This window comes from Panthera tigris, chromosome B2 (assembly GCF_018350195.1).
Source record: "Panthera tigris isolate Pti1 chromosome B2, P.tigris_Pti1_mat1.1, whole genome shotgun sequence".
NCBI lineage: Eukaryota > Metazoa > Chordata > Mammalia > Carnivora > Felidae > Panthera > Panthera tigris.
Window position 1 is genome coordinate 17,107,915 of NC_056664.1, and position 26,995 is coordinate 17,134,909.

Genomic DNA, 26,995 nt, shown 5'->3' on the forward strand with positions numbered 1-26,995 from the left:
GACTAGGGTTAAGGCAGGTGGCTGACTATTCAGCAAAACCCATCCCTCCCTCCCCCACCTTGCCTCCTTAGGGAAACAATCTGCCCTGTGACACAGTTCTGGCTGGTGATACTACTGGGCAGGAGGCCTCTTCTAAACCCAAAGGACAGACCCTTTCTAACACGGGGGGGGGGCTTTTCATTTTATGGTCCCCCTTTACCTTCTTTTCTTCTCCCTTCCCATTCTCCCCACTGATCAGCTTGAAGATCAGATGCTACCCTGGAAAACAAGGGAGGGCAAGTTTGAGGAAGGACCTTATGTGCTAAGCATGCCACAGAATGTCCCAGACTCGGGGGCACGCGGCATGGGTAGGTGACCCATCAATGCTGGACTCGTCTCTTTGGACTATTATTTGATGAGACGAACAAATCCTTATTTCTTGAAGCCACCACTGGCAGATATTTTTGGTACTTTTTACCAAATACATTCCTACCTGATGCAAGAGGAACAAATAACCCACTCCCCTCTGATTCCATCATAAATGTGTTAGCAAATAACGGAACAAAATATAATAGTCCTGTGTTCTCTGAGCTTCTATTTTCTCCTGGATGAAACAGGTAACTCTCCTTGAATCCCCTCGTCTTTAAGTTGCTCTGAGGATAAAATAATACATGTGAGAACACTTTGAAAACTGTGATTTGTGTCTTTATTCACTGTGGCAGGTGTGCTGGGAGAGGCATGCCCTCCGAGAGCTTACCCATTGTGGGGTTTTAGGGTCAGCCAACAGGATACTTATTTTTGTGAGTCTTCCTAGAGCTGTGCCAGAGAGAGTCACGGTCACCTAACAAGACCTGTAGAAACTAGGAATAAACGTTAAAGTTGGGGTCAAACTCCCCCCTCCCCTCCCTTAACCATGCCAGAAGGAACACAGAGCGATGGATAACCAGGAGTTCTCAGATCCAACCCTGCATTAAGTGTCCAGGGATTTCTGCCACAAATTACCACAAACTGGGTAGCTTAAACAGCGGTTTATTTCTCTCACAGTTCTGGAGGCCAGATGTTCAAAATCAGAACGTCGGACAGGCTTGGTTGCTTTTGGAGACTCCAAGGGAGAATCTGTTCCATGCCTCTCTCCCCGCTTCTGGTGACTTCCAGTAATCCTTGGTGTTCTTTGTTTGTAAATGCATTGTTCCAATCTCTGCCTCTATCACCACATGCTGTTCCCTGTCTGTGACTCCTCGTCTTCTCTTTTTCTGTCTCTTATAATGACTCTCCTCACTGGATTTAGGGACCGCCCTAAATGAGCATGATCTCAATATGGGTTCCTTACCTCGACTGCATTACCTTACATGAAGACTTATCCCCAATAAGGTTGCAGCGGGCGTATCTTCGAGGGGCCACAACAGAAAACGCAATAGGGTCACTGAAATGCCGCTAGGCCCAGGCCCTGGGTGACTGTTCCGTATTCCTGCAGAAAGGGGAGTTTTAGATGCGCCCTTGGGGCCCAGGGGTCTGTGGTTACGGAGGGGTCCTCAGTCCTTCTCCAAAAGCTGAACTGCAGGAGGAAACTTTGGCTCCCACAGCAGCAGATGGGGCAGTGAAAGAAACAGAAGCAGCAGCATCCGTTGCAGGAAAGGAAGCCAGCACTTCCCCTGCGACGCCCCTTCATCTCCCTACTGGCCACCTGTCTGACTTGCCCCAAGTTCCAGAATGATCCTAACAGGATGTTTCAAGCACGCTCAGTCCTCCTCCTCACATCCTTCCCCTCTTCCCCCCTATCTGCCCACCCACTCTCCACCTGGCAGGGCTGAGAATCAAAGCCCCCCCTATTTTGGTCTAACCTGGGAATCCCCTGAGCCCCTGAGATCACCTTAGTCAGTATACCCCCCCCCCCAACGAATGTCCCCCCAGCTCCATACAACTTCCTCATCTGGAGTCCACCACAGACCTCAGGTCACTGAGCCCTCTTTACCTCTGTGTCTGTGTCCCATCCTGTCATCTGACAGAGCTCTCCAAAATCTTCTGCCGGGGCCCCATCTTGCTCTTGCCAGGCCCCACTAATTCCATGTTTTCCCACCATCTTCTCTTGCTGAGCGGCAATGGACACACCTTGGAGGAAGCTGAGGAAACTGAGGTACGAGAGAGGGAGAAGGTTACGGGAGCGTCAACGTTGGCCCACCAAGCATCAGGACTCATACAACCACAGAGCTCACCTGCCTTGAGGAGAAAAGAAATCCATAATAGAAGTAGGACGTCCATGGCAAGGGTCAAATCAGGGGACAGGAATGAAAGCCCTGGAGGAAGTGATGGGAAGGGGGAGACCACCTCAGGCACGGGGGAGGTCAAGTTGGATTTAATGAGGAAAATGTTCTTTGAGTCTTCTTGACCGTCCTTTCTTCTCACGCTTCTACAGTGTCTTACCCAGTCATATGGCTGATGACTCCCCAGTCTCTATCTCTAGCCCAGAACTTCTCGGTTGTTCACCTGCAATCCATCTTTACCTGGATATCCCACAGGCCCTCAATGTCAACATGGCCAGGTTTGAGTCCCTTGTCTTCCTCCTTGGCACATGCTCACCTTCCCAAAGAAAAAATCTAGGAATCACCTTCAACAACTCCCTCTCTTTAACCCTCTTATTCAATGAAAAAAAAAAAAAAAAAAGAGCCCAGAATAAATAGGTTGGAAGGAAGGAAGGAAGGAAGGAAGGAAGGAAGGGAGAAAGAGTTAGGTGTTGAGCCCAAACACTCAATTCTGAATAGGTATTGACCTCATCCAATTGATAGCCAATGCAGGGTGTAAATGCCTGGTCCATCTCCTGAACTCAGGACATCTCTGAAGGGCCATTCCTGCTTTACAGCCCCTCCCACCCTCGGGATCAGCTGAGACTCTGTGGTGACTTCTCCTCCCATTGATCCTGAGAATGCTCCCCAGTCAAACCCCTGCAGCCAAATCCCCATCTCAGAGTCTGCTTCCAGGGAAGCCAACGTGCCAAGAGTTTTCCTAATTACAAAATGTACGCAAAGGAAATGGACTTAAGTTAGTCTAAAGTGTTCACATTAAGGTACTCTCAACTGTACAAGGAAATAACTTTTTTTCCCTCCTTTTAAATAATCAAGTTATAAAGTAGTTTCATAAAAAGAGCATTAACACCAAGCCAGTCTTCTGCAGCATCCCATGCTGGCTTTGCAACAAGGGCTGGAAATGACTTCTTAGCCTAACCCTGGACTCTGTCAACTTTTTACCACTTGGCTTCAATGTTAACAACCTATTGTCTGATTTTTATGGGCTTTAAACACTGTTGCCAGCCCTCCTGGAAAAGATCTGTTTTTGTCAGCAATTCAGGCATGGGTATTGGAACTTGAAAACAAATAAAAAGATCTAGTAAGCTCATGGGACGCATCTTTCTAGAGGCAAATGATTCCCATGTATACGCATTCTCCCACAAGCATGTGTGAGCCCATGCTTCCCCAATCATAGATGTATTCACAACCAGATGTATTCTGTTTAGGGCTAGAGTAATCTTGTCTAATTTCGATCAAATGATCTTGTGCTGCTATTTGTTGAGTCATGGAGCCATGAATTTGAATTCCATACTGCCCAGATGGGCTGGGAACTCCCAGTAGTTGTAGGAAAGAATTGCAAAGATATTTAGAAAGTTTACAAAGACCTGTGAGCTTAAAGAAAAGTCAGAAAGCTTTATAGGGAGTTTTGTAAAAAGGACGTGAGCACAGGAAATATGATCAGAGGAGAGCTGAGTTGTGTTTGGGGAAATTCCATGAGCCCTAAGGAGTCACTGAGTTTCAGTTTGGGTAGCTGCAACACAGGGAAGACAGTTGACAAGAAGACTCTCTGAACAAAGTCCGGAAGAGTCCTTAGAGCAGAATTTTGCTGTCATGCTAAATAGAACTGGAAATAGCCTATACAAGTTGGGTCTTTGAGTTAAACTTGAGATTTTTTTCTCATGTTATATTGAATAGCAGGGAATCGTGGATGCCGAGGACAAAATGGGCAAGTGGTATGTCAATGATGGATGGGGGAAGGGGAATGCTTCAGGGACCTGGAAGCAGGTAAAAATAAAAACCAAAAACCAAAAAACAAAAACCTAAAGACCCTTTAAGGAAGTGGGAAGAATTCCTCCGTTTCCTGAGCTAGAGACAGGTCCAGAAGTTTAGGTGTCCTAGTCTACTTGAGGCCAGTCACATGACCACCTCTCACCAATCGCTCCTTCTGTGTGAACAAAAGCCCCATGGCACCAGAAATTTCAAGAGACAAGAGGCAGAGATACCTATGCAGAGCGATAGGTCTGTCCACGCTGCAGATAGGTTTTTTTTTTTGGTCAGAAGATCTTTATAGCTAGCTCAGACATGTCAGTGTCCCCATGCTCATGAGTTGGCCTTCCCTGGGATTGGGGGTGGTCTAGTGCTGTTCTTACACAGAATTTCACAGAAGAGTCCTTGGCAAGGCAGGCAGATAGGGAACAGATCATATATTGAAGTCCCAGCCCCCAGAATATGACTATATTTGGAGATGGGGGCTTTAAAGGAGTATTTCAGGTAAAATGAGGCCATATGGGTGGGCCTTACTCCAATAGGATTGGTGGCCTTATAAGAGGAGGAGATTAGGACACAGACACACACAGAGGGAAGATCGTGTGAGGACATAGGGAGAAGATGGCCTTTTGCAAGCCAAGGAGAGAAGTCTCAGGAGAAACTAACCCTGCTGGCACTTTGACCTTGGACTTCCAGCCTTCACAACTGTGAAGAAGTAAATTTCTGTTTGTAAGCCACCCAGTCTGTGGTACTTTGTTATGGCTATTCGAGAAGACCAATACACAATCTATCGTGAGCATAGTCTTAAAGGACCCCTGAGTGTGGTCATAGTGGAGGGACTGGGCCTCTCCCATTTACTCTGTCCCTGGAGGGCTAAACCTGGTGTCTGGCCTACAAGATGCTCAATTGGCTTAATTCCCAAGTGAATGACTTGGGAAAATCCTTTTTGGGATTGAAACTTTCCAGGTGGTCTCACTCAGCTTCTGTAGAGTCTTACTTGGGTGGCTGCCAAGAATCTTGCTCCGTCCCAATAGGCCATTGATGTACAACAATAGTAACCTGTCATGGACAATAAGACTCTGGGCTGGGGTCAGGGTGGGGGCGTCACAAACACTTTTTATTTTGTTCCCTTCAGCACTCGGCACAATTGCATTGGGTGGGGCCATGCTTCGTTAGTATTTATTTTCATGGAGGTAACTGTGACATTGATCCATGGGCTGGTACCACAAAACCCATGTTTAGCAATAGTGGTACCATCCAAATGTTTCCCTTATGTATTCATTGCTCCAGGACTGATCCCATTTTATTCCTCCTCACTTCCGTCAATGGGATCCCCATTCTCCCATGTCTCAGACTCAAGCCCTTGGACTCACAGTCGATTCTTTCTCATACTTGAATCCCTAAGTCCAGTCAATAACGACCATCCCTTCCATTCTGCCTTTCATTCTCTCTCTCTCTCTAGGCCCAGTGTTATCACAATCTAGCCCATGCCTCACGACACGGGGAATCCTCGGTGGTCTTTCTGCCCCCGACCTTGACTCTACTGCATGATATATTCTGCTGCCAGACTCACCCTTGTCAAGCCTCAACAACTCTTTCTAGGGGCCTGGGAGAGAGAGTAAAGAAGGTTACTCTTAGCCACTTTATGCCTCAGAGCAATGACGAAGAAGTTTGTAGGAGAAAGAGTGGGAGGCCAGTAAAATGGCTGGAAATATGTGCTACCCTAATCTACAACCATTGCCGTGAGGCCCTCTGGAATCTGAAACCGCATTTCCAGCTGCTACTACATCAAATACACATAACCAGATTCACCTTAGGTTGTTGGACACAAGAAGTTGGCTTTTGCAACATACCAGAGTTCATATGTAAACTATTAATTACACCATCTTTCCCGTTTGTTTATTTTTGCAAGAATTGTTATAAGATGGGGCAGGGTTGGGGTGGGGGGGGTGACATGTGGAGGCCAGGGGGACATGGGGAGGGAAGACTGCTCCCGGGAACACAGAGTAATCGCCAAGAACTATAATTCTAACCTTCGCCCTACATGGTTCAGTGGCTTGTGGGCTGGAAGAAGGAAAGTGACATCTGTGATTTAGTCCATATGAAATGCTTGACCTCCCCAGCTTCATGCTTCAACAGGCTCAGTGTGGGGCTGAGGCCAGCAACCAGAGCAGGAAGTGCAGAGCAGGGGAATGTTGACAGAAGAAACATTCGTATGTTCTCTGGATGCTAATTACAAAAAGCCTCCCCTCCTACAGACTGTTTTGTGATAGATTTTCTGCTTATGTAAATTTTTAAAACAAATTAATCCATTTGGTATGGTTATCCATGGAAGGATGATTTCCTGAACAACCCTGGCAGAATGCAAACACTTCCTCTCTCTTGGATTTTTCCTGAGACCATGTCCACCCATCCCATGTGTCATAGGAGTTTCCGTAACTGAGAGCCCCATAAGGGCCGGCGGTGGACCCCAGCCCTGTGCCTAGGACCTCCATGCCTAACACACGAAGGTTCCTTGGAGCTCATAAAGGTCTTGTGAAAAATAGAAATTGATATTCTTGTTTGTTGTTACAAGTCTAGGCAGAGGCTGTCTCAACGTGTCCACCAAAACCCACGCATCCTGGGTTTATTCCCTCTCTTTGCCTCCCCTGGTCCTACCACAGTGGAGCCTTAAAGACCCCATCCCTGCAGATACCCACTGCCTTTGAATCCCAAGGGTTGAAACTCTGAGGAAGAAAACAGAAAAATAACCTCCAAGAGGAACCAACGTGGCTCATGCTTCAAGAAGGATACAGAGCTCCTCTTGCTCAGGATTAATTCCATTTTCTCGTCTGGCAAATGGAAACGTATTCTGGCTGATGGCTAGCATCAGGTCTATGAATTTAATATACTGCTCTCTTAAGCACTATTAACCTATCAGTGCAAACAAACATGAATATTTCTTTATCCAATTAATTGATTACTTACCCTAATTGACTGTGATTGACATACACCATGTGTATGTGGGTGACAGTGTTATGCTGACAAACCGTCTCTTCCGAAAAAAAAGAAGAAGAAGAGAAAGTCCTGATCTGTAGTGTTTGCAGATTTTCACCATGTACACAGCACTACCAAGGCCAGTTTCAAGGAATGATCCTGATATTACTAAAGCCCGGAACAGGGACCTGAAAAGACATACATACCCTTGACTCTCCAGAGCCAGAAAACACTGACTCCAGCTCACCACCAGTTGGGTCTAAGCTAACAAATGTCAAGATTGGCCGAAGTAAAAGTTTAAATTTCTTTATGACACTTTTGTGTTTTATTCTTTCCTCGGGACACACAAAAGTCTGCGACAGGCGGGTATAGGCTGACAATAAAGCCACACATATTTTGAAACCGAACTTCCATATGCTGGAGAATAAGAGGTGAACATACTAAAACCAGGTTGGGGGCCAGTCATTTGGCTTTTCACTTGCAGGTCAGAGAAAAATGGAAGGAGCCAGACCATGGAGTTGTCTTATCACTTGAAGCGAGTTGCCCTCTACGCTGATGTAGGAGGTGTATTTCCAACTCTTACTGAGCTGTGTTCCAGGAACCCAGCTGAACCCACTGGCCATGATAGGCATTCAAGAAATGTTCATCAAATATGAATGTATTCTAAAGCAGGCTCTTGAATTCTAACCAGCGAGACACTCTATGGTTTCTGTTCTGATCAAAGTCAAGCAGACCCAGTAGGCTGTTGGCCAACTGAGTCGGGAAAGCAAAGTAATGAATAATACATCAACAGGCAAAATAAGCCCTGTGTTCTCTCAGGATGGCTGGACTCATTCTGCTGATGCTCTAGGGTTAGGCCAAGTTTACCAACAGCAGGGTTTCTTGGAAGTCTATAAATACACTTTCGTTAGGGAAGGTAACTCCAGTCATTAAAAACCGCATTCAGAAAAACATCATCTCTCCTGACAAGTAGTGGTCGCTGGGCACCTGCCTAGGATGAAAACTGTACAAATAGCCCAGAATACTGGTACAACTCAGTTCTCTCACCTTTAAAACACAAACACCAAGGCCTGCTTTCCTAGCCATTTGTGCAGAGTAAATGAAATAATGTTTGCCGAGCACCTAGCTAGCACTGTGCCTGGATCATAGTAAACGTTCAGTAAATAGTAGATGGGATCATGAGAATTAAATTCTCTTAAGCCTCCACATTCTCTTTTGTTTCATATACATACCTTCTCATTTTCCCGAATTGACTCCATTCCAGGAAAAACACATCTCTAAAGTCTATCAAAAGTGTGGTTCTACCTCCCCGTCCGAGGTGTCTGGGAATCGTCATGTAGTGTGATTCCCGGCAGCTCAAGCCATGGGTGATAAGTAAGTATCCACCTTCGCTGGTCGAAGATGTTGAAGGGTCGCAATTGCAGTCGTTCTGCTTTTCAGGCTGTAGTAGATGGAATAATGAATGACCCCTTAAAGACGCCCCATCCAGGGGCACCTGGGTGGCGCAGTCGGTTAAGCGTCTGACTTCAGCTCAGGTCACGATCTCGCGGTCCGTGAGTTCGAGCCCTGCGTCGGGCTCTGGGCCGATGGCTCAGAGCCTGGAGCCTGCTTCCGATTCTGTGTCTCCTTCTCTCTCTGCCCCTCCCCCCTTCATGCTCTGTCTCTCTCTGTCTCAAAAATAAATGTTAAAAAAAAATTTTTTTTTAAAAAGAAAAAAAAAAAAAAGACGCCCCATCCTAATCCCCAGAACCAAAGCCTATGTTGTCTTATATGGCTAAAGGGACTTTGCAGATATGATTCAGTTAAGGATCTTTAGTTTGGTAGATTATCTTCAATTATCTGGTGAGGCCCAATGTAATCACCACGGTCTTCCTGAGAGGGAGACCGGACGGTCTGTATCTTGAGACGCGTGATGATGAAGCAGAGGTCAGAGGGTGCAGCCGTGAGCCCAGGAGTGCTGGAAGCCTCTAGAAGTGGAAAGAGGCCGGGAGTGGTTCTCCTCTAGCACCTCCAGGAGGAGCCATCCCTGTGATACTTTGACTTCAGCCTGGTGAGACAGATTTTAGGCTTTGGACCTTGAGAATCAGGAGATAACACATTGTTGTAAGCCACTAAATCGGTGGCAATTCATGACAGCAGCATCGGAATTCTGTATACAGACAAACAATGAAGCGTGGGTCCCACAAAGCGGGGGAGGGGAGGCAATTCTCACTCTCCAAACCCCACAGGAGAGAGGAAAGGGTACAATCTCCTTGGCTTACGACTATGTCACTTCATCAGACGAGATCTCTTCAATGCAGGCAAGTACAGGTCACCGAGGGGACCCCAGACCTTGCAGGACCACGATTTAAATCAGGGAATATCAAAAGAAGAAGGTAAGCAGGTAGGTGTTTAGTGTGTAAAAAAAGTTGGGAGCCATCGGCATTGTTGAACTCAGGTGTTGTGTGTATGTATAGGTGTGTGTGTGTGTGTGTGTGTGTGTGTGTGTGTGTGTATTTTACTTTTAGAAAGTTTCAGAGTGATGACATTTAAATTTTTTTTTAATGCGTATTTATTTCTGAGAGAGAGAGAGAGAGAGACAGAGCATGAGTGGGGGAGGGGCATAGAGAGGGAGACACAGAATCCAAAGCGGGCTCCAGACTCCGAGCTGTCAGCACAGAGCCTGACGCGTGGCTCGAACCCGCGAACCATGAGATCGTGACCTGAGCCGAGGGTGGACGCTCAACCGACTGAGCCACCCAGGCGCCCCAGGGTGATGACATTTACGGGCATCAAGGAAGCCAACTAAAGGAGTTTTCACATAAATATTAGAGAGGAACTGGAAAATGATGACTGCAACTGAATTATGACCTCGTCTTCCAAGAAGGAATGAAACGTCCAGCTTCGAGCATGCTGAGGCTGCTGCACAGCAACCTCAGAAACAACCCCGGCCCCTTGGCACCTCCTCCTGCAGCAATTCCCGTGGCCTCTGGGTCTCAGCCGGCCCCGCCCACTGCGTGCGAGCCACATTTGGGAACTCCAGAAGGACATGGGTCATTTCAACGTGCCCCTACGTGTGCCCTCGAGTTGGCAGAGAAACCTGAAGAAAGCAGAGAGGAAAGCAGAGGTTGCTGGCCATCTGGACTCCCATTTGGTTTATGGCGTCTGATTGTGCAGAAGGTTCCTTGCTGTCCTGCCCTCGGCAAAATACTTTTCAGAGCTGCTACCAGAAAGACTTTTAGCACACTCTGTCTGGTATTAATTGTGCTATTTCAGAATGCATATGGAAAAACGATCATGGATGACTCTTTTATGTATGTGTGTGCATATACATAGGAGATCTCTATCTCTACCTCTCTATCTCTATCTCCATCATCGCTCTCTCTCTATCTATCTATATCTAGGCGAAGTTCTGATTGTACCCATCAAGTTTCCTGAATTAAGTCTTCTTACAACCAAACTAAGCAGATGGTTAATCTGTCTCATGGGTGTACAGGATGGTACGCCTCTATTGAAGGTATTCCAGCACGGGGCTTGGAAAACTGAAACGTACAAATGAATCACCCCGGGGTTCCTGTTAAGATGCAGGGTCGGATTCGCTACATCCAGGGTGGGGCTGAATGCTGAACTTTTAGCCAATGCCCCGTGGATGCCGATGCATGATGTCTGTGGCCCCAAGTGGGGGTTGCCGGGGACGAGACCATTGTCAGGCAAGGTACCAAGTCATAGGCTCTAACTTGGGAAGCAGAACCTAGAGGCCCCCCAAGTTGGTGCACCTCAAACCAGCAAGTCAGAAGCTTCCCAAAGCTAAGCCCAAGGTCTGCCCAAGAGCAGACAGTGGACTTCAAAACTAGATGGGATAACTGGTGGGCAAGGACCCATGGCCCCTGAGGCTGAAGGCAGTTCCTTGGGGCTCGCTGATCTCAACCCCGGGACGCCTCGGAGGTGCTACCCCAGGCACAAGCTGTCCACGTTCACACATCAGCTCTCCACGTCTTCACCATAAATGGAGAGGCTTCCCCAGGGAGTCCCTAGGGACCTACCCCGCCGTGTGGTCACTGCTCTTATCGCTGACATTACAGTAAGTGCTGTGATGCCAACGAACTGGAATGTTTTTTCCAAACACCAGGATGTCCCATTCTTTGTGAATACCCTTCAGCAAGAACTTCTGGTATTTTGAAACTGACACACTGATTTTAAAAATTAAATACTGGGTGATCAGCCAGAATCGGAGGGAATTTCCCACCCTGAGTTGTGCATGCCAAAACTAACCAAACCACTTGGTTGTGTTTTCCTTTTTTACTGAGGGCATGAAAACAATACAAGCAGCGTAGTTTATGCTGGAGATACGGTCTCACCCCGCGCCAAGACAAAAGACCAAAACAGGCTTTGTTCTAGGACTCTCTGTTCTGTGGCCAGAGAGCGCATGAAGGATTTCCACTTGCAAGTCCTCGGAGGGCAAATCGGGTGCCTTCAGGCCCCCAGCAGACTTGTCACTGTAATCATGACATTAATGAGGACTTGGCTGCCTCATCATGTCTGCGCCATGCAATTGGAGCCATAAGAGGCATTGCCCATGGTGGGGGATTCCCTTCTTGCTGAGATGACAGGGGACAAATCTCCGCCTCCATATGCCTCTGGGCTTCTTACCAGTGCCTCGGGGCCACTCAGCGATTCTGATACACAACATCAGATTTTTTAACAAGTCTCAGAAATCATGAAGCGCGGTGTCTTCTATTTGCGGAGGAGAAACATAGGACCAGGAAGAATCAAGTCCCCAAGGTCATCCAGCCAGTCTGTGGCAGAGCCAGGGCCAGGATTCTATCTTCTGACCCCCAAACCCATGCTGGGTCCACTACTGTCAGAGGATGGCTGACACCATTGTGACCAAAGGGCCCCCATCTCACACAAGAAACGTAGCATTCCAAAACCCCGCGTCAAAGTCAAAGCCACCCGCAGTGCAGGGACACCATCCTGAGAGTCACCTCCTAAGAATATGAATATCTAAACGGCATCTGAATGTCTGGTTATCAGATCAACAGCCAAAACACCTCAGTGGGTTTAAGAACTGACTTACTGTCTGACATCGAGTGTGTATGTGAATGATCCAGTATTTCCTGGGTCGTATTTTCCTAATACATAAAACAGTGTGAACAGTAGGTCCGCCCTTGCTTCCCAAGGTTATCAGGAAGGTCACCAGGCGGGGTGGGGGTGGTGGCAGGGTTATTCTAACAGTCACCGCCTATGTGGGTTTGATGCCCATGCACTTGGGTTAATTCTTGCTAATCAATATTCACATCTTTACCAAAAAGAGGCAAAGACTTCCCACTCGTAACTCTGTGGAGGATTAAAATGAGACAGACGTAACAGGAAATGCAGGACATAGTGCCTGGCGCACAGCAAGCATTCAAGGTCCAGACCCGCCTTCCTCCCTCATCATTTCCCTTGTGTGTCTGGTTTCCCCCTAACTGGACTTCAACGTCCCACGGTTCGGTTCCGTAAAGTGAAAGGTTGACGTACCAGGGCCATGGGATAAATACTTCTGGTTCATTTCCAAAGCAGAAGAGATGGTGATGTTGGTCCTCAAGGAGCTGTTCTTGCCTGTGGGAAAACAAGAGGAAGAGTTAACCTGTGGAGCACTTGCCATGCGCCGAGCGCTGTGCACGTGTAGTCGCAGGTACCCTAATGGCATCTCGCTAATGCACACGCTATCGTGAGGCTCACTGTGCACTTTCCAAAACCCTAGCAAGGGACTAGGTGTGTGTCGTAGTTGTGTCACGAAATTTTTTTCCGACTGTGTGTCTTCGTTTGCTAGGGCTGCCGGCACAAAGTACCACAGACCGGGGAGGCGTGAACAACGGAAATTTCTTCCCTCACAGTTCAGGGGGCACGGGGTCCACCATCAAGGTGGCAGTAAGCTTGAGACCTCTCTCCTCGGCTTGCAGAGGGGGCCGCCTTGCTGTGTTGTCACATTCACTGTGTCCAGTCTGAGTTGTCTGTGTCCTAATCTCTTCTTCTTTAAGGGCGCCATTCCTATTGGATGGGGGCCCATCCTAATGGCCTCGTTTTAACTTAATTCCCTCTTTAAAGTCTGTAACTCCAAATAATCACATTCTGAGGTATGTATCAATTTTGGGTGGGCACAGTGCAGCCCATAATAGCGTGATTGGCATCACACATGGGTGTCTCCTCCTAAACAATTCTGAAATCCGCGGGCGTAGAAATGACCGACAAAGGTGGGGGGGCAGGGGAAGGGCAGGAGACATAGTTTTGTGCCTAGAAAGATGCACAGATTTCTTTTCCAGCCCTTTCCTGGGACCTCTTCTGCCCCTTGAATGATTTTACTATTTTGCCATTCCCTGTACCATCCGCCGCCTTCAGTGAGCACTTTGTGCTGTGTGTCCCTACACAGAATCACCACGTACTCAGTCCATAGGTTACCCTCTGCTCAGGGACACTTGGGTCAGAGATGAACGATGGCTGAATCCAGTCCTGAATCCACTTGCCAAGGCAAGGGGCACGGGACTGCATCTTCCAGAGAGTGGGATGTCTTTTTCTTGATGCAAAAAAAAAGCACATTTTTCTACTTGGTCTTCCCAGGTGAGTACTTTCTTGAATTTGCCCAAAGTCTCCATCTGGGCCCACGTGGCCCTGCCCCTGCCCCCACCTCGCCCACCTCCTCCCCAGCCCTCCGAGATCTGGCTTTTTTCTGGAGCTGCCCGCTCTCAGTCCCCCTTTCAGCCACCCAGTCTGGTGGCTTGCCCTCAGGCTCTGTTCCACATCATGGGATATGGCACACACCATCCAGGCTTCGACACACTTGACCTTCTAATTCCACAGCATCTCCCTCCTGGCTCCTCTCTTACCTCTGAGATGTGTGCACTGACCTCTCTGCCCTTCTCTCCTGACTTCTTCTTGGAGATCCCAGGCACACTCCCTTCTGAGACACCTCAATGCCACAGGAAACTTACAGACAGATGTGTATCTATGGCCTTTCTTCCCTTCTGAATCAGACTTATTTGGGGAATAAACAGCCTACTTAAAGTAAGTAGCCATCCACTCTTCAAACCCAACAGATCTACCATTCAACACCTTATCTTCCCAGACAGAAAGGCACCTATGCTCTGGCTCCATTCATCACATTCCCGTTTCTTTCCAGCGTAAAACCTCTCTCATCCATAAAATGTTCCCTGAACCGTCCCCCCACCCCTGCTTCTGAAACAATGGCCTGCATCACTTCTTTAACATCCATCATTTGTGGCTCCAGACTGGAATTTATTCCGTCTGTGGGTATGGAGTGAGACAGATAAAAACAGAAAGGAAATAAGTGGGATGCAAGGGAGAGAGATGGGAGGGGAATATGCCATCTCTGTAAATACATCCTTGAGGGCAGAATCCTCTGCCTTGCATCTTTGGGTGTTCAATAACACCTAAAGCAGTTACTCACAGAGAGAAAATTGCGTACGTTTACTCTCAGGAAGGTAAAGCTGGGTTGAGAACGGCAGTGGGGGTTAAGTCTATGCACATTTTGACTACAGGGGCTGCAGTTTAATTTCCTGTCTCTATTTCCCAATGCCTCCAAAGTCCAACTACTTCTCCTGCTACTCTCAAATATACCAATGCAAAATTTTAAGTCGACTCTAAACTGTATATTGCTAAATTCTTCTGATTCACCACCACCTCCTTCTATTATTTATAATCTCCATAAGGGAAAAGATTACCAGTGTCTCCCAGAAGGAAACACACAGGAACTTTAATCCTCTGTCCCTGGCTACAAAGAAGGGCCATTCTCCTTTGGGGTCTCTCTTCCTCAGCCGCGCTCCCCTCCAAGTTCGACGACCTTCTCTCCTATCTTTCTTCTTTCAGACCTGTAGCACAAACCATGTTTCTTGTTCACATCACAGTGCTGAGAACTAAGGGCTTTCCAAGGCATTTCTGTTCCGCATGGAGACTGAAAACTGGAGGGGAGCTATTGGAAGGAGCTGATGTCATGGGTGAAGTGAACAGACATCGGTCCTGACGTCCTTCGTTCCCTTGCATAGACCCAGCTTTTTATCTGGTGTTTTTTGCCTTCTGCCTGCAGGAGTTCCTTGACCATGTCTTATGGCATGGGTCTACCAGTGATGATCTCTTTCAACTTTATATGTCCGACACAGTCTCTATTTTACCTTTGTTTTTGAAGGTTATTTTTGCTGGTAGAGAATTCCAGGTCAACAGTTACTTGTTTCTTTGCTGGTTTGTTCCTTCAGTACTTCAACGTGAGGCTCCATTGTCTTCTAACTTGCACTGTCTCCAAAGGGAAGTCTTCTAAGATTCTTACCTTTGTTCTTCTGTATATAATGTGTATGTTTTTCCTTTGGTTAATCCTAAGCTTTTTCCCTTTACCAAGATTTTTTTAATCTAATCTAAATTTTCTAAATTTTCAAAATTTTCGTGGACTGTGCTCGCTTCAGCAGCACATATACTAAAATTTTTCATGGACTTCATCCCCCACCGTGAGTGGAATTTGATTATGATGTGCCTTAGAGTCTTTTTTTTTTTTTCCATTTTTTTCTGCTTGATTTCTGTTGAGTTTCTTGGCCCTGTGAGTTGACAGTTTTCTACAATTTGTATGAAATTTTCAGTCACTTTTTATCCCCTCTTTCAACTTCAGTTCCACATGCACGAACCCACTAGCGGTTGTCCCAGGGCCCACTGATTTTCCGTTGACGTTTGTTCATCTTTTTTTTTTCCTCTGTGTGTTCCGTATGTTTCCTTTTTTTAAAGTTTATTTATTTATTTGTAGAGAGAAAGTGAGTGTGTGAGCTGGGAGGGGCAAAGAGAGAGAGAGAAGGAGAGACAGAATCTCAAGCATGCTTTATTCTCTCAGCACAGAGCCTGATGCGGGGGTTTGATCTCACGAACCGTGAGATCATAACCTGAGCGGAAAGCAACAGTCAGATGCTTAACCAACTGAGCCACCCAGGTGCCCCTCCTCTCGCGTGTTCCATTTTGAAGTTATCTACTTCTGAGTCCCTAGGTTCACTAATATTTTCCTTCACTGTGTCTACTCTGCTATTAAAGCCATCCAGTGTAATCGTATCTCAGACATGGAATGTTCATACCTAACTAGGTGACTCACGTTTTTAAAAATATTTTTTAATGTTTATTTATTCTTAAGGGAGAGAGAGACAGAGTGCGAGTCGGGGAGGAACAGAGAGAGAGAGGGAGACACAGACTCCGAAGCAGGCTCCAGGCTCCGAGCTGTCAGCACAGAGCCCGACATGGGGCTCGAACTCACGAGCCGTGAGATCATAACCTGAGCCGAAGTCAGATGCTTAACCGATTGAGCCACCCAGGGCCCCCTCGTCTTTTTTATTTTAAACTAAATGTTGCATTTTTCCTTCCATACGTTCATAACTTCTTCTATCTTCTTAAATTTAAGGAATGCATTTCGAATGGGAGTTTTAATATCTCTTCCACCTCTTACTTGGTGTGCCACCCTTGCAAGGCCTGCCACCCTTTACCCAGGCAATTTTTCAGGACTGTTTTTGAAGCTGGTCACTTGAGAAATGAGGCAACACCTCTTCCTGACCAAGGGACGAGGTATCTTACTGTTTGTAGTGGATCCCCTACGTTCTGTGTCGCTTAACACACAAACCCCCCGAGTGGCATCCATCTGGGCCACGTTGCATTTCCTTGGCGAGAGGTGGCCTATGTTGTTTGCAACACCATGGATGATAGGGTCCTTTTTCTCTGAGCCGAGAGTCTCGTAGCTTCTGCCGGCATCCAGGAGACACTAACAACTAATTTGTCAGCTTGTATATATGGTAAAAATCAAACCCCAGGCCCAGCAGAATGCAACGGTGAAAAGTGAATAAAGAAGTAAGACGTGGGGGCACCTGGGTGATTCGGTCAAGTGTCCGACTTCAGCTCAGGTCATGATCTTGTTATTCATGAGTTTGAGTCCTACCTCGGGCGCTGTGCTGACAGCTCAGAGCCTGGAGCCTGCTTCGGATTCTGGGTCTCCCTCTTTCTCTGCTCCTCCCCACTCGCCCTTTGTCTCTCTCTGTCTCTCCGTGTCTCAAAATAAATAAATATTTTTAAAAAAGTAAAAAGTGGTCTGGCCTTTTAAAAATGTCAAATGAAGCTCAGGCAAGTGAATGCACATGTACTCTCACGCTTTGTTCACTTAATATGAACTTTTAAAATCAAAATGATTCAGAAAAAATGGACTCCTCCTCTCAACGGCATTGGCTCAACTGCTATCTTTTTACCAACATTACATTTCACAAGTGCTCATGTGCATTCACCAAAAGCAAAGCATGAGGATTTGCTGTGTACCTGGCCATCCACACGTATTTCCTGTTGACTCTCTGTATAAGCAATTTCCTGCCCCCAGCTGAGTTCCTCAATTGCCACTTCATTCCACAAATCCCCCCATTAGTGCCCCAGGCCAGGAAGGCAGCTGTATGGTTGACATGGGACACTCTGAGCCAGCGAAGCTGGAGAGGGAAAAAACAACAACAACAAAAAAATGGAAACAGACACTGATGCCTGAAAAGGCAGAAAACAAAGACAGAAAATGAAGCAGATGAAGACGAGAAGACACAAGATGGAGAAAATGAAAAAAAAAAATCAGTGGGACAGAGCAAGAAAGTGAAGTCAGGGAGGATACTGAATCGGAAGAAAGGCGAGCAAAGAGCACCAGGAACTCACTAGAACGCGATCTCGGGAAGAAGACCGCAGAACGCGGCGTTTCTGAGCCACAACCACACAGCTGCTCCTGCCTCTGCTGCAAACAAACCAAAGACCTGGCTGCCACAGAGGAGAGGAAGGTCAAGTCCCCGGTCGCTCTCCTGCTTGAGACACAAATGAAGAAAGTGGGGGTCCGGCTTCAACATTTTGCGGAGCAGGAAACGCGTGGAGAAAGAGGCTTCGGAAGGACAGAGGAGCAGGTGTTTACTGCATGCCACAACTTGCACGTGGCATGGCAGGCATACCCCGAGTCGTGAGCTCGGCAGCCAACGGACAGAACCCTCAGCAGGGGCACCGGCACTCAGCAGGACCTGGCCCGGCACCACTTGGAAGAGCAGGGCACCCTGGCATGATGTCCCATCAGCAGCCCCCTCCCTACCCTCTGATGCATCACCAGATGCCACCACTCATCCTCCCCGGCCAGGTCAGGTACCAGGTCCCGTGATGCCTGGACAGCCCACGCCAAGCCCCTCAACTCCCATCACTGCAGGCATCTCGGCCCCTCCTGGGAGCGGCCCTATGCCTCCCGCATTCCCCCAGCTCCAGGATACATCTCAGAAGCCCAGGTACCCCCCATAGCATCAGATAGTGTGTGTCCTGACCTAGTTTGGGCCTGTAGTTCAGAAGCTTGTGGGGGACCCACCAGGACCGTCCCCCCCTGTCGGCAGCTGCCTCCAGTGGTGCTCTGTGGCCCCGGGGGGAGTTGGTTAATCAGCAAGAAATCAGTGCTCCCCTATTCCGTGTCCAGCGAGGCTGAGCACCGTGAGAGTAAGAAAAGAGGACAGAGAACTTGCCCAGGAATGAGTTTCTCATGTAAGTGAAGAAATAAAATTAAGAGAAATCCATTAAAATACAATGAAGTTTTCAAAACACCGCGAAATCAAACATAATTAAGTTCTGGGAGCAGGGGGAAAGGTCAAAAGTAAATCAGCTTGGAGCTGGGCATACGTTGGGCCGGTATCAGTCATTAATGCCCCAGTGGGATTTTTCGGGGGGCTGGGCAGTATATCTCAGACCCCTGGGGCATTGGGAAATCACAAGCCAGGCCAAAATCATCAAAGACTAAATTCCTCATAAGGTCCGACGCTGGCCTTTGGTGAGTGGCACAAAGGTAAGATTCTCTTTCCAGACCTCCTGATGGACTGCGGGCTCTCCTTAGCAAATCTGTGCTAGCTACACATGAACTCGCAACCTCCATTAGGATCTACTGTATTTCTCTACTGTCCTGAAAGTTTCATCTCATTCTTCACAGAAACACATATAATGCCATCATCTAGGACCCCTCTCTATAAGGACTCTTATGATTGTGTTTTTCTGAAGCCTCATCCAGGCAGAGCAAAGATTCATCATTGTTTTATTTTTGTCTTTTTTTCTCCACCGGTCTCACTAGTCATTTTAACAGGTGTCTCTGATCTGTATAGGATCTTTTATTGCTTGACGAATGGCGTAGATGCTGTTGGTACCCTTCCCATACCTGCAATACTCTGCGATGGTAGCCATGAGCAGAACAAGCCAGAAATTATATATAATTAATGGTCCCAAGAATAGCCTTCCTCTAAGGACAGATGGAAAGTTGAAAGACAAATACCCCAGCTCCCTTGGTCTTCATCTGGGGTAACTGTGGGATACCACTGTCTCCAGGGGTTCCCAGCAGGATCGAATTCCAGTTCCCCACAAAGGTAACTAGTTTGATAGCATACAGTTAATTGCCTCCATTCTCTCTTTCTCTCTCTCTCTCTCTCTCTCTCTCTCTCTCTCTCTCCTTCTTTCCACCCTCCTACACTTCCCTATTGGTGTTTTCAGGGATCGTCTTCCAAATACATCACTTCCACTCAAATCTTTATCTCAGGGTGTCCTTCTGGGGGAATCTAAACAAAGACAATCCCTAAAATGAAATCCTAACTAAACGTGCTGTGAACACTATGATCAGGGTTGAATCTAACAACCACATTAGGTGTTTCTACAAACTTTTATATTTATCATCAGCTACCTACTTGGTGGGGCCCAGAGCAAAATGAAAAAAAAAAATTAATGTTTATTTATTTATTTTAAGAGAGAGAGAGAGAGAGAGAGAGAGAATGCACATTGGGGGAGGGGGAGAAAAAGAAATAGAGAGAGAGAAAGAGAGAGAGAGAGAGAGAGAGAGAATCCCAAGCAGGCTCCAAGCTGTCAGTGCAGAGCCCAATATGGGGCTTGATCTCATGAACTATGGCTTAACAGACTGAGCTACTCAGATGCCCCAAAATGAAAACTGTTTAAAAGCAAGGGGGGAAAATGTTGTTTAAGGTACTGTAATATAGAGCTTTTCTGCAATCTCTCAACTTGCCATGGTGTTTTTATTACTTGTTTATGTCACCATAATAAAGAAAAATGAAAACTTTTCATTTTTAGCCTGAATTTCACCATTCTTCTTTATGTGTGTGATGCCAGTTTTAAATGCAAATGTAAGAGTGTGTAACTCATATCCAGGATCACCAGAATTACATAATTCATAATTTGTAGTTCATTTTGTTCTTCCCCAAACAGTGGAAATGCTACAAAAAACTAACTCAACTGTCTCTATTTCTTTTCATGACATACACACATTTTCTCCAACAGTCCAGACCTCTGGCTTACTGGTGAGTAAGAAAGAACTGAAAAGAAAAACAAGTATCATTTGCTCTGTCTTTCCAATTCCTTCTCTGCCTTCATCATCAGCCCAAGTGTTGGCTAATACGAGGAAGAAACAACAGTAAGAAAGGACATGACATGGTTCTGTGCTCGTTTGTGTTTCTTAGAAAACCACTGCCTTCTTCCTGCATTGAATAAGTTCTGTGTTCACTTAGAACAGTCGGTGCCCCTCCTCCTTTCCTGCTCCCAACTTAGTCATAGGCATGCTTACCTCCTATTTGTTTCAAGTCTTCCCTGGGCTCTGGCACATCATGAATCCTGTGAAATTCCATGATCATGGGGGAATCCCTAATGGCACAAATAAATAGGCAGTAAGAACAAGAACCAATGGGCATCCATATTGCATATAACTACTCAGCCCACATGAATCCTCTGCCATCCGATTGGACTTCATTTACAAAACAGAAGTTCAAAGACAACATTATTAAGAATTTCAAGATGGTGGGGCAACTGGGTGGCCCAGTCGGTTGGACGTCCAACTCTTGACTTCAGCTCAGGTCATGATCCCAGGGTCCTGGGATTGAGCCCTATGTTAGAGTCTGTGCTGAGCATAGAGCCTGCTTACGATTCTCTCTCTCTCTCTCTCTCTCTCTCTCTCTCTCTCTCTCTCCCTTCTCTCTCCTTGTGCCCCTTGCCCCAACTTGCATGCTATCTCTCTTTCTCTCTCAAATAAAAAAGAAATGACAAAATTAAAGAATGAAAAAAAAAAAGAATTTCAAGACGGTGACAGCAGAGTGTAAAAACAGAAGGTGTGGGTCCCGTCTGAGAGCGGAACCTGGACCCCGGCACCGGTCACCTGCCCATGACACCAGCACTCATCACCAGCCCGGAGAGTGGATGAGGCACACTGAACATCTGAAGTGGGCATCATAGTTCTGCATCACAACCAACGGATGACCCAACAGTTGACCAAGGGCAAGGCACAACTTTTTGGTCACCAGAGTCCTAATAGTTTTTGTCGTGTTCTAGCAAGGTCTCATTTAGGACCTAGGATGAATTTAAAGAACCCGTCTCTCTCTTTGGGGCTCCCCTCACCCTCACTGATCCCACTTGGGAAAGTGAAAAAAGCCCGGCAGCTTTAGAACATATTGGGCAAGAGCAAAATGCTACCTAGATGCTAAGATAGGTTCCGTGGTTATCTTTCTCTGAAATGCTTACACTTTGCCAGCTTTCCACTGAGTAGTTTTCAAGCCTGAGCATACCCACGAGACACATTCGTATGCCCTTGGCTTTGTTTAAGCGCCCACATCCGCATGGCGGGGCCACTAAGGCAGCTGTGCCTGTGGACACGAAGCTTGTTGTGTTCTCTGACTTCCAGCTGTGTACCCTGCACCTGTCTTTACCTTCTGTTCTGGACGTTGCTGGAATGTCTGCTAGTTTTCCGTATCAACCCTGTAGAGGAACAGAAACATTTTGCCTTTTCTGAACGAGACTTTGCGTGTGTGTGTGTGTGTGTGTGTGTGTGTGTAACTTCCTAGAAACCAGAACTGTTTTCTCCTGCCAGGCGCCACAGTGGGCCTTCCTGCGCGGGAGGTCATTTCAATAAGGACTCGGAGCTTAGTAAGTGGAGAAAAGAAGGTCGTTCTCAGACAGGATGTTGGGAAGACGCCCCGAGTGAGCCTTGCTGGGCAAGAGACGCCAACAGGACCAAGAATGTGGGCCAGTCCCCCAGGAAGTTATTCATGAGCCTGCGCTGGATGATAAACAGGCAACCAAAGCCTTTCTAAACAACAAAAGTCACAATGCTTCAAATTCCAGAAAATCCTTGAACAATGACTGGACATTCCTTATCTCCGATCTGCTTATTTGTGCACTAAATACTTTCAAAGAAACCAGAAAGTGGGGTTCTGACTTGGGGTGCAGAGCTGAATGAAGTGTACAAGGAGATGTGTGGCCAATCGCCCTGCTCCCCTGTTCCATCCTCCTTTACTGGGAGCACGAGTCTCCTGTTGCTGGGCCAGCCTCTCCCCTTCTTCCCCTCCCCCCCACCCACTCCCTGTTGCCTGAAGTTACCTTTGCCCCCAAAAGCCACCTTGGGCTGAAGGCCAGCATGAAGTTGCTTCAAGCTTGATCAGCAGAACAGGGTCAAAGGCAGCAAGTTGCCTCTGCTGTTCATGTTACCAAGAGATGTGAGCTGATCGTGTTAGCAAGTTCTTCCAGAAGAAACAAAAAGACAATTTGGGCAACTAGAAATTTCATATATATGGGAATATATATCTACCTGATTTGAAAGAGGTATCAAAGCACCTTGATGGTACATGTAAAAAAAAATTTTTTTAATTAAGTTTATTTATTTTTGAGAGACAGAGAGAGACAGAGGATGAGCAGGGGAGCAACAGAGAGAGAGGGAGACACAGAATCCGAAGCAGGCTCCAGGCTGTGAGCCATCAGCACAGAGCCCGACGCGGGGCTCAAACTCACAAACTATGAGATCATGACCAGGGCCGAAGTCGGACGCTTAGCCGACAGAGCCACCCAGGAGCCCCGATGGTACATTTTTAAATTAAATTACAGCACATGTTATTATGTATATGTATATGCATATACATATATGTGTGTATATAATCATAAAATGGTATTCTGAATATCGTTTTCTAAATAAATATAAATATCTGCAGAATATAAAATTTGATTCTGCAGACAGTGATATGTGTACCACTGCCCGTGTTCAGTGTATGTGTACTTGTTTATTGGCCAGACCCCCATTCTTCATGACAGGGAACATCAATGCGCATTTGTCATTTGTTTTACAAGTTGAGTTCAAGTTGCACTTGAAAATGTTACTACATTTTTCTTTTCCTGAGCCCAAATGTCCATCAACAGGTGAATAGATAAAGGAGATATAGTATATATATATATATATATATACACACAATGGACTATTATTCGGCTCTCAAACAGAATGAAATCTTGCCATTTCCAACAACAGGGATGGAACTAGAGTGTATTAGGCTAAGTGAAATCAAGCAGCCAGAGAGAGACAAATATCATACCATTTCACTCATATGTGGAATTTAAGATACAAAACAGATGACCATAAGGGAAGCAAAAATAAGATAAAAACAGAGAGGGAGACAAACCATAAGAGACTCTTAAATACAGAGAACAAACTGAGGGTTGCTGGAGGAGTGTTGGGTGGGGAGATGGGCTAAATGGGTGGGTGATGGGTGTTAAGGAGGACGCTTCTTGGGATGAGCACTGGGGTGTTACATGTATGTGATGAATCACTAAATTCTACTCCTGAAATCATTATCACACTATGTATTAACTACCTTGGATTTAAATTTTAAAAATAATAAAATAATAAAAATTTAAAAAATTTTTCCTTTCCCCACTCTCTCTGCCCACCAGATTCCCCTTTACCTACTCTAGTTTTGCTTCTGTTGTCTTTCTGTAACTTCTAATGTGCCACCCAATGTCTTTATGGTTTATTGTTAGCCATCTGTCTCCCACGCTCCCCTCCCTCCCTTATAACGTGAGCTTTCGCGGCAACAAGTTTTGTTGTTTTTCCACGCATTTCAAGTACACAGGCCAGTGACCGGCACATACTAGACATTCAAAATTAATTATGAGTGAAGGAATACATGAATGAATGAACTGAATGAATGACTGAGTGAGTGAATGAATGAATGAACTGAATGAATGAATGAGTGAATGAATGAACTGGATGAATGAATGAGTGAGTGAATGAATGAATGAATGAGTGAATGAGTGAATGAATGAGTGAATGAGTGAATGAATGAGTGAGTGAGTGAGTGAATGAGTGAATGAATGAATGAACCGAATGAATGAGTGAGTGAATGAATGAACTGGATGAATGAATGAGTGAGTGAATGAATGAATGAATGAGAGTGAATGACGGCATCGTCTCACTTTCAAAATCCAATAGCTTCAGATACTTACCCGGCGCCGGTGAAGACGACTGGTCAGTGTGAAAATACATGGAAGGTGGGGTTGGTATGGGATGGGGTGGGGGGGGTACTTTCTGGAGGATGGATGGCTCAGCCACCCAGGCACTAATTAAGATTTGACAAAAGAGGTGTCTGTAGAGCAAACGGGCAGATTTTACGAGGGCAGGGGGAAGAGCTTAGATGACAGGTGTTTAAAACTGAAGCCATTTTCCCTGGGATGGGCACCCATCCTGGCATTCAGCCCTGGCACACTGATGAGGAGGTACAGGGCTTGAATCTCTAGCTGCAGGCTTCTGTTCGGAAACCCTAGGGCAAGCCCAGAGACCCCCTAGGAGGCATAATGGCCTCATTATTATGTTAACCAGAAGGCTGAGGTTTCTTAAAAGGGCACCTCCCTTTCCTGGGTTTGTTTCACCCAACTCCCTACACTCAGCTGAGCACCCGTCTCTGGAGGGCAGGCGACCCACTGGATCTTAAACCAGCTTGTGGCCTCTGGACAAAATGTACTCGAATTAAAGGAAGGTAAAGGGAAGGGGGAGGGGGAGGGGAGGACGCTGAACGTCGGTGCAGAGTTGGTTGACTCAAAGGTTAACCACCCACTGACACAGAGGAGAAATAACCTTTCTGGAGCCCAGTTTTCACTAGCTGCTTGAGCTGCAAAGGAATAGAGAGATTGCACGGAGTCAGAGCTGAAGACAGCCTTGATTCGGTTCACTGGATTCTAGCTTGCCAAAACAAGCTTGCCAAAAACAAACAAACAAACAAACAAACTGAAGGGGCTGGGGGTGAGCAGCAGCTTTTATAGTCTTAAATGTAAAACCAACCTGCCACGTATTGTGTTAGAGACATGCACGCCTTGGCAGTTCTGTTGCCATCTCTGTTTGAATGGTCAGCATGGCCCATTTCGAAGACCTGCCCCAGTCCTCACTTGCCCCAGCCCCACTGCATTTTTCTGAATAAACCCTGTGCCCCGGGTCCAGCGCGCCCTGCTCAGAGCAAAACTTGAAGAACTCGAAGGCAATGACTTCTCTCCTCTCCATTTTCTGGCTATCTAGCTGGCCATGGATTCTCAAGTTTGGCTTTCACTTGAGCTGACCCAGGTCTTGTTTTCCTGGGACTTTCAGATTTTTTTTTTTTTTTTTTTTTTTGCAGGTGGTTCCCCAGGAAGGCCTCCAGTGTTTCCCCAGTCGTGATAGCTTTCTATTCTATTTTCAGCCTCTGCACCGATAACCCTTTTGTTCTCTCTGGAGCCCCCATGCTGACAGGGCGTCCTTCCTCCTTTATAATCTGTCTGTCTTTCTGTATATTTATCTCTGCAGGAATGTAACTCCAAAGAAAGAAAAGTCAGCTCCAGGTTTATTCCCTGCAGCTTAGCTGGCTGTTTATGTCTCTACAAAGCATTCACCCCAGAAAGGAATGTGTACAGCTGGAGGCATCGCAGAAAACAACACACCCCAATGTCAGGTAACTGAGTCAGGTACACCGGGAACTCAAAACAGATCTATTTTTCCCTTTGTATGAGAACAAATGGAACCGTGAGTGCCCAAACTCCAGTGGGAGAAAGCGGCTGCGGGGGGAGAGGGGGTGTTGGGAGAATCAAAACAAGTGGTGTTAGGATCTGTTTTTTTTTTTTTTTTCCTTTCCCAGGGCTCCTGCACCCCGCCCTCAGGGCAGCCAGGCCAAGAACAGGAGTTGATTCTTGACGGGAAAGCTCCAAATGAGACCCGACCTTGAAGGTTCTGCCCTGGAGCGCTGGAGGCTGGAGGCTGGGGCGGGGGGGGCGGGGGGGGGTGGATAGGGTTGTGTGTGTCCGAGTCCTATCTGTGGCTTTGGATGAGTCCTTTGTAGTTATGTTACCTATTCCCAATTCCTAAAATAAAGGTGATTAAGAGATTATTCAAAAAGGAAGCTTCTGGAAGCTGATAAAAATTGCTGTAAGCTTAGAGGCAGAGTGGGTCTTTATGCTACTTTATTCTTCCACAGAACCTTTTAAATAGGCATGGTAAGATTTTAAAAGGCAAGGTCTAGGGAGTGTAATAGGCGAAAACGCTCAGACACCCTCCTGCTCTGAGCCATTTTCTAACCCTGACACCTATCACATGAAGCAACGCAGCTCGGATTCTGAGCCACCCGTTTTCTCCCTTCCCATTTCCCCTTTCCCGCTCTTTCTCGCTGTCCTGGCTGGCCTAAGTCGTCCTGGTCACCTTGCTTTTCTCAGGGCTTACATTCCTCGCTGCAGACGGAAGCTCTCTGGAGGCTACTGTCGAGGGTCAGCCTCGGCCTCTCCGTGGCGACACCGTCCGCTAGGTGTGCCCGCAGCCCTCACCTGGACCCACGCTGCTGGGGCAGCCCCCACGGACACGGCCCTGACCTGAGCCAGTGTTGTGGCCGGACTGGCTCTCGTGGTCCCTGTTACGATTACAAGACGCACCTCAGCAACGGCCGTCGAGGAACTTTGAAAAGAAAAAAGTTTATGACACACATGTCCTAGAGGGTACAGAGCATGCCCAAGACCACGGAGTGAGATCATGGCGGGGGGGATGGAGTGGGGAGAGAGGGAGGGGGAGAGAGAGAGCGCGCAAGAGCAAGCCCAGTACTGGGGTTATGCCTTATTGGGGTCAAAAATGGGATGCCTAGTGTTTCTCGGGTTCACCCTTTATTGGCGAGTTTAAAATAAGAGCAGAAATCAAAGCA

General features: G+C 46.8%; 1 protein-coding gene and 1 long non-coding RNA gene across 5 annotated transcripts in view; one reads left to right on the forward strand and one right to left on the reverse strand.

Annotated features, from left to right (window-relative positions):
• Window positions 1–994: 994 nt before the first annotated feature.
• Window positions 995–26,995, reverse strand: part of TMEM170B (transmembrane protein 170B) — an 81,075-nt gene continuing 55,074 nt past the window's right edge. Inside the window, exons 1-7 of one of the 4 annotated variants that reach the window (XM_042985721.1) lie at window positions 24,294–24,636; window positions 20,602–20,678; window positions 17,682–17,821; window positions 17,307–17,467; window positions 12,504–12,584; window positions 1,952–2,108; window positions 995–1,447 (exon numbers count right to left, since the gene is read on the reverse strand). In XM_042985721.1, coding sequence (XP_042841655.1) covers window positions 1,400–1,447; window positions 1,952–2,108; window positions 12,504–12,584; window positions 17,307–17,389 — 369 coding nt within the window. In that variant the 5' untranslated portion in view covers window positions 17,390–17,467; window positions 17,682–17,821; window positions 20,602–20,678; window positions 24,294–24,636 and the 3' untranslated portion in view covers window positions 995–1,399. Of the gene's footprint in view, window positions 1,448–1,951; window positions 2,109–6,995; window positions 7,193–8,847; window positions 9,080–12,503; window positions 12,585–17,306; window positions 17,468–17,681; window positions 17,822–20,601; window positions 20,679–24,293; window positions 24,637–26,995 lie in introns of those variants that run through there. The other 3 variants (XM_042985717.1, XM_042985718.1, XM_042985719.1) reach the window with 3 other exon arrangements.
• LOC122238556 lies at window positions 24,729–26,059 on the forward strand. The gene is made up of 3 exons (XR_006217486.1): window positions 24,729–24,823; window positions 25,621–25,765; window positions 25,949–26,059. It is a non-coding gene; the product is annotated as an uncharacterized LOC122238556 (long non-coding RNA).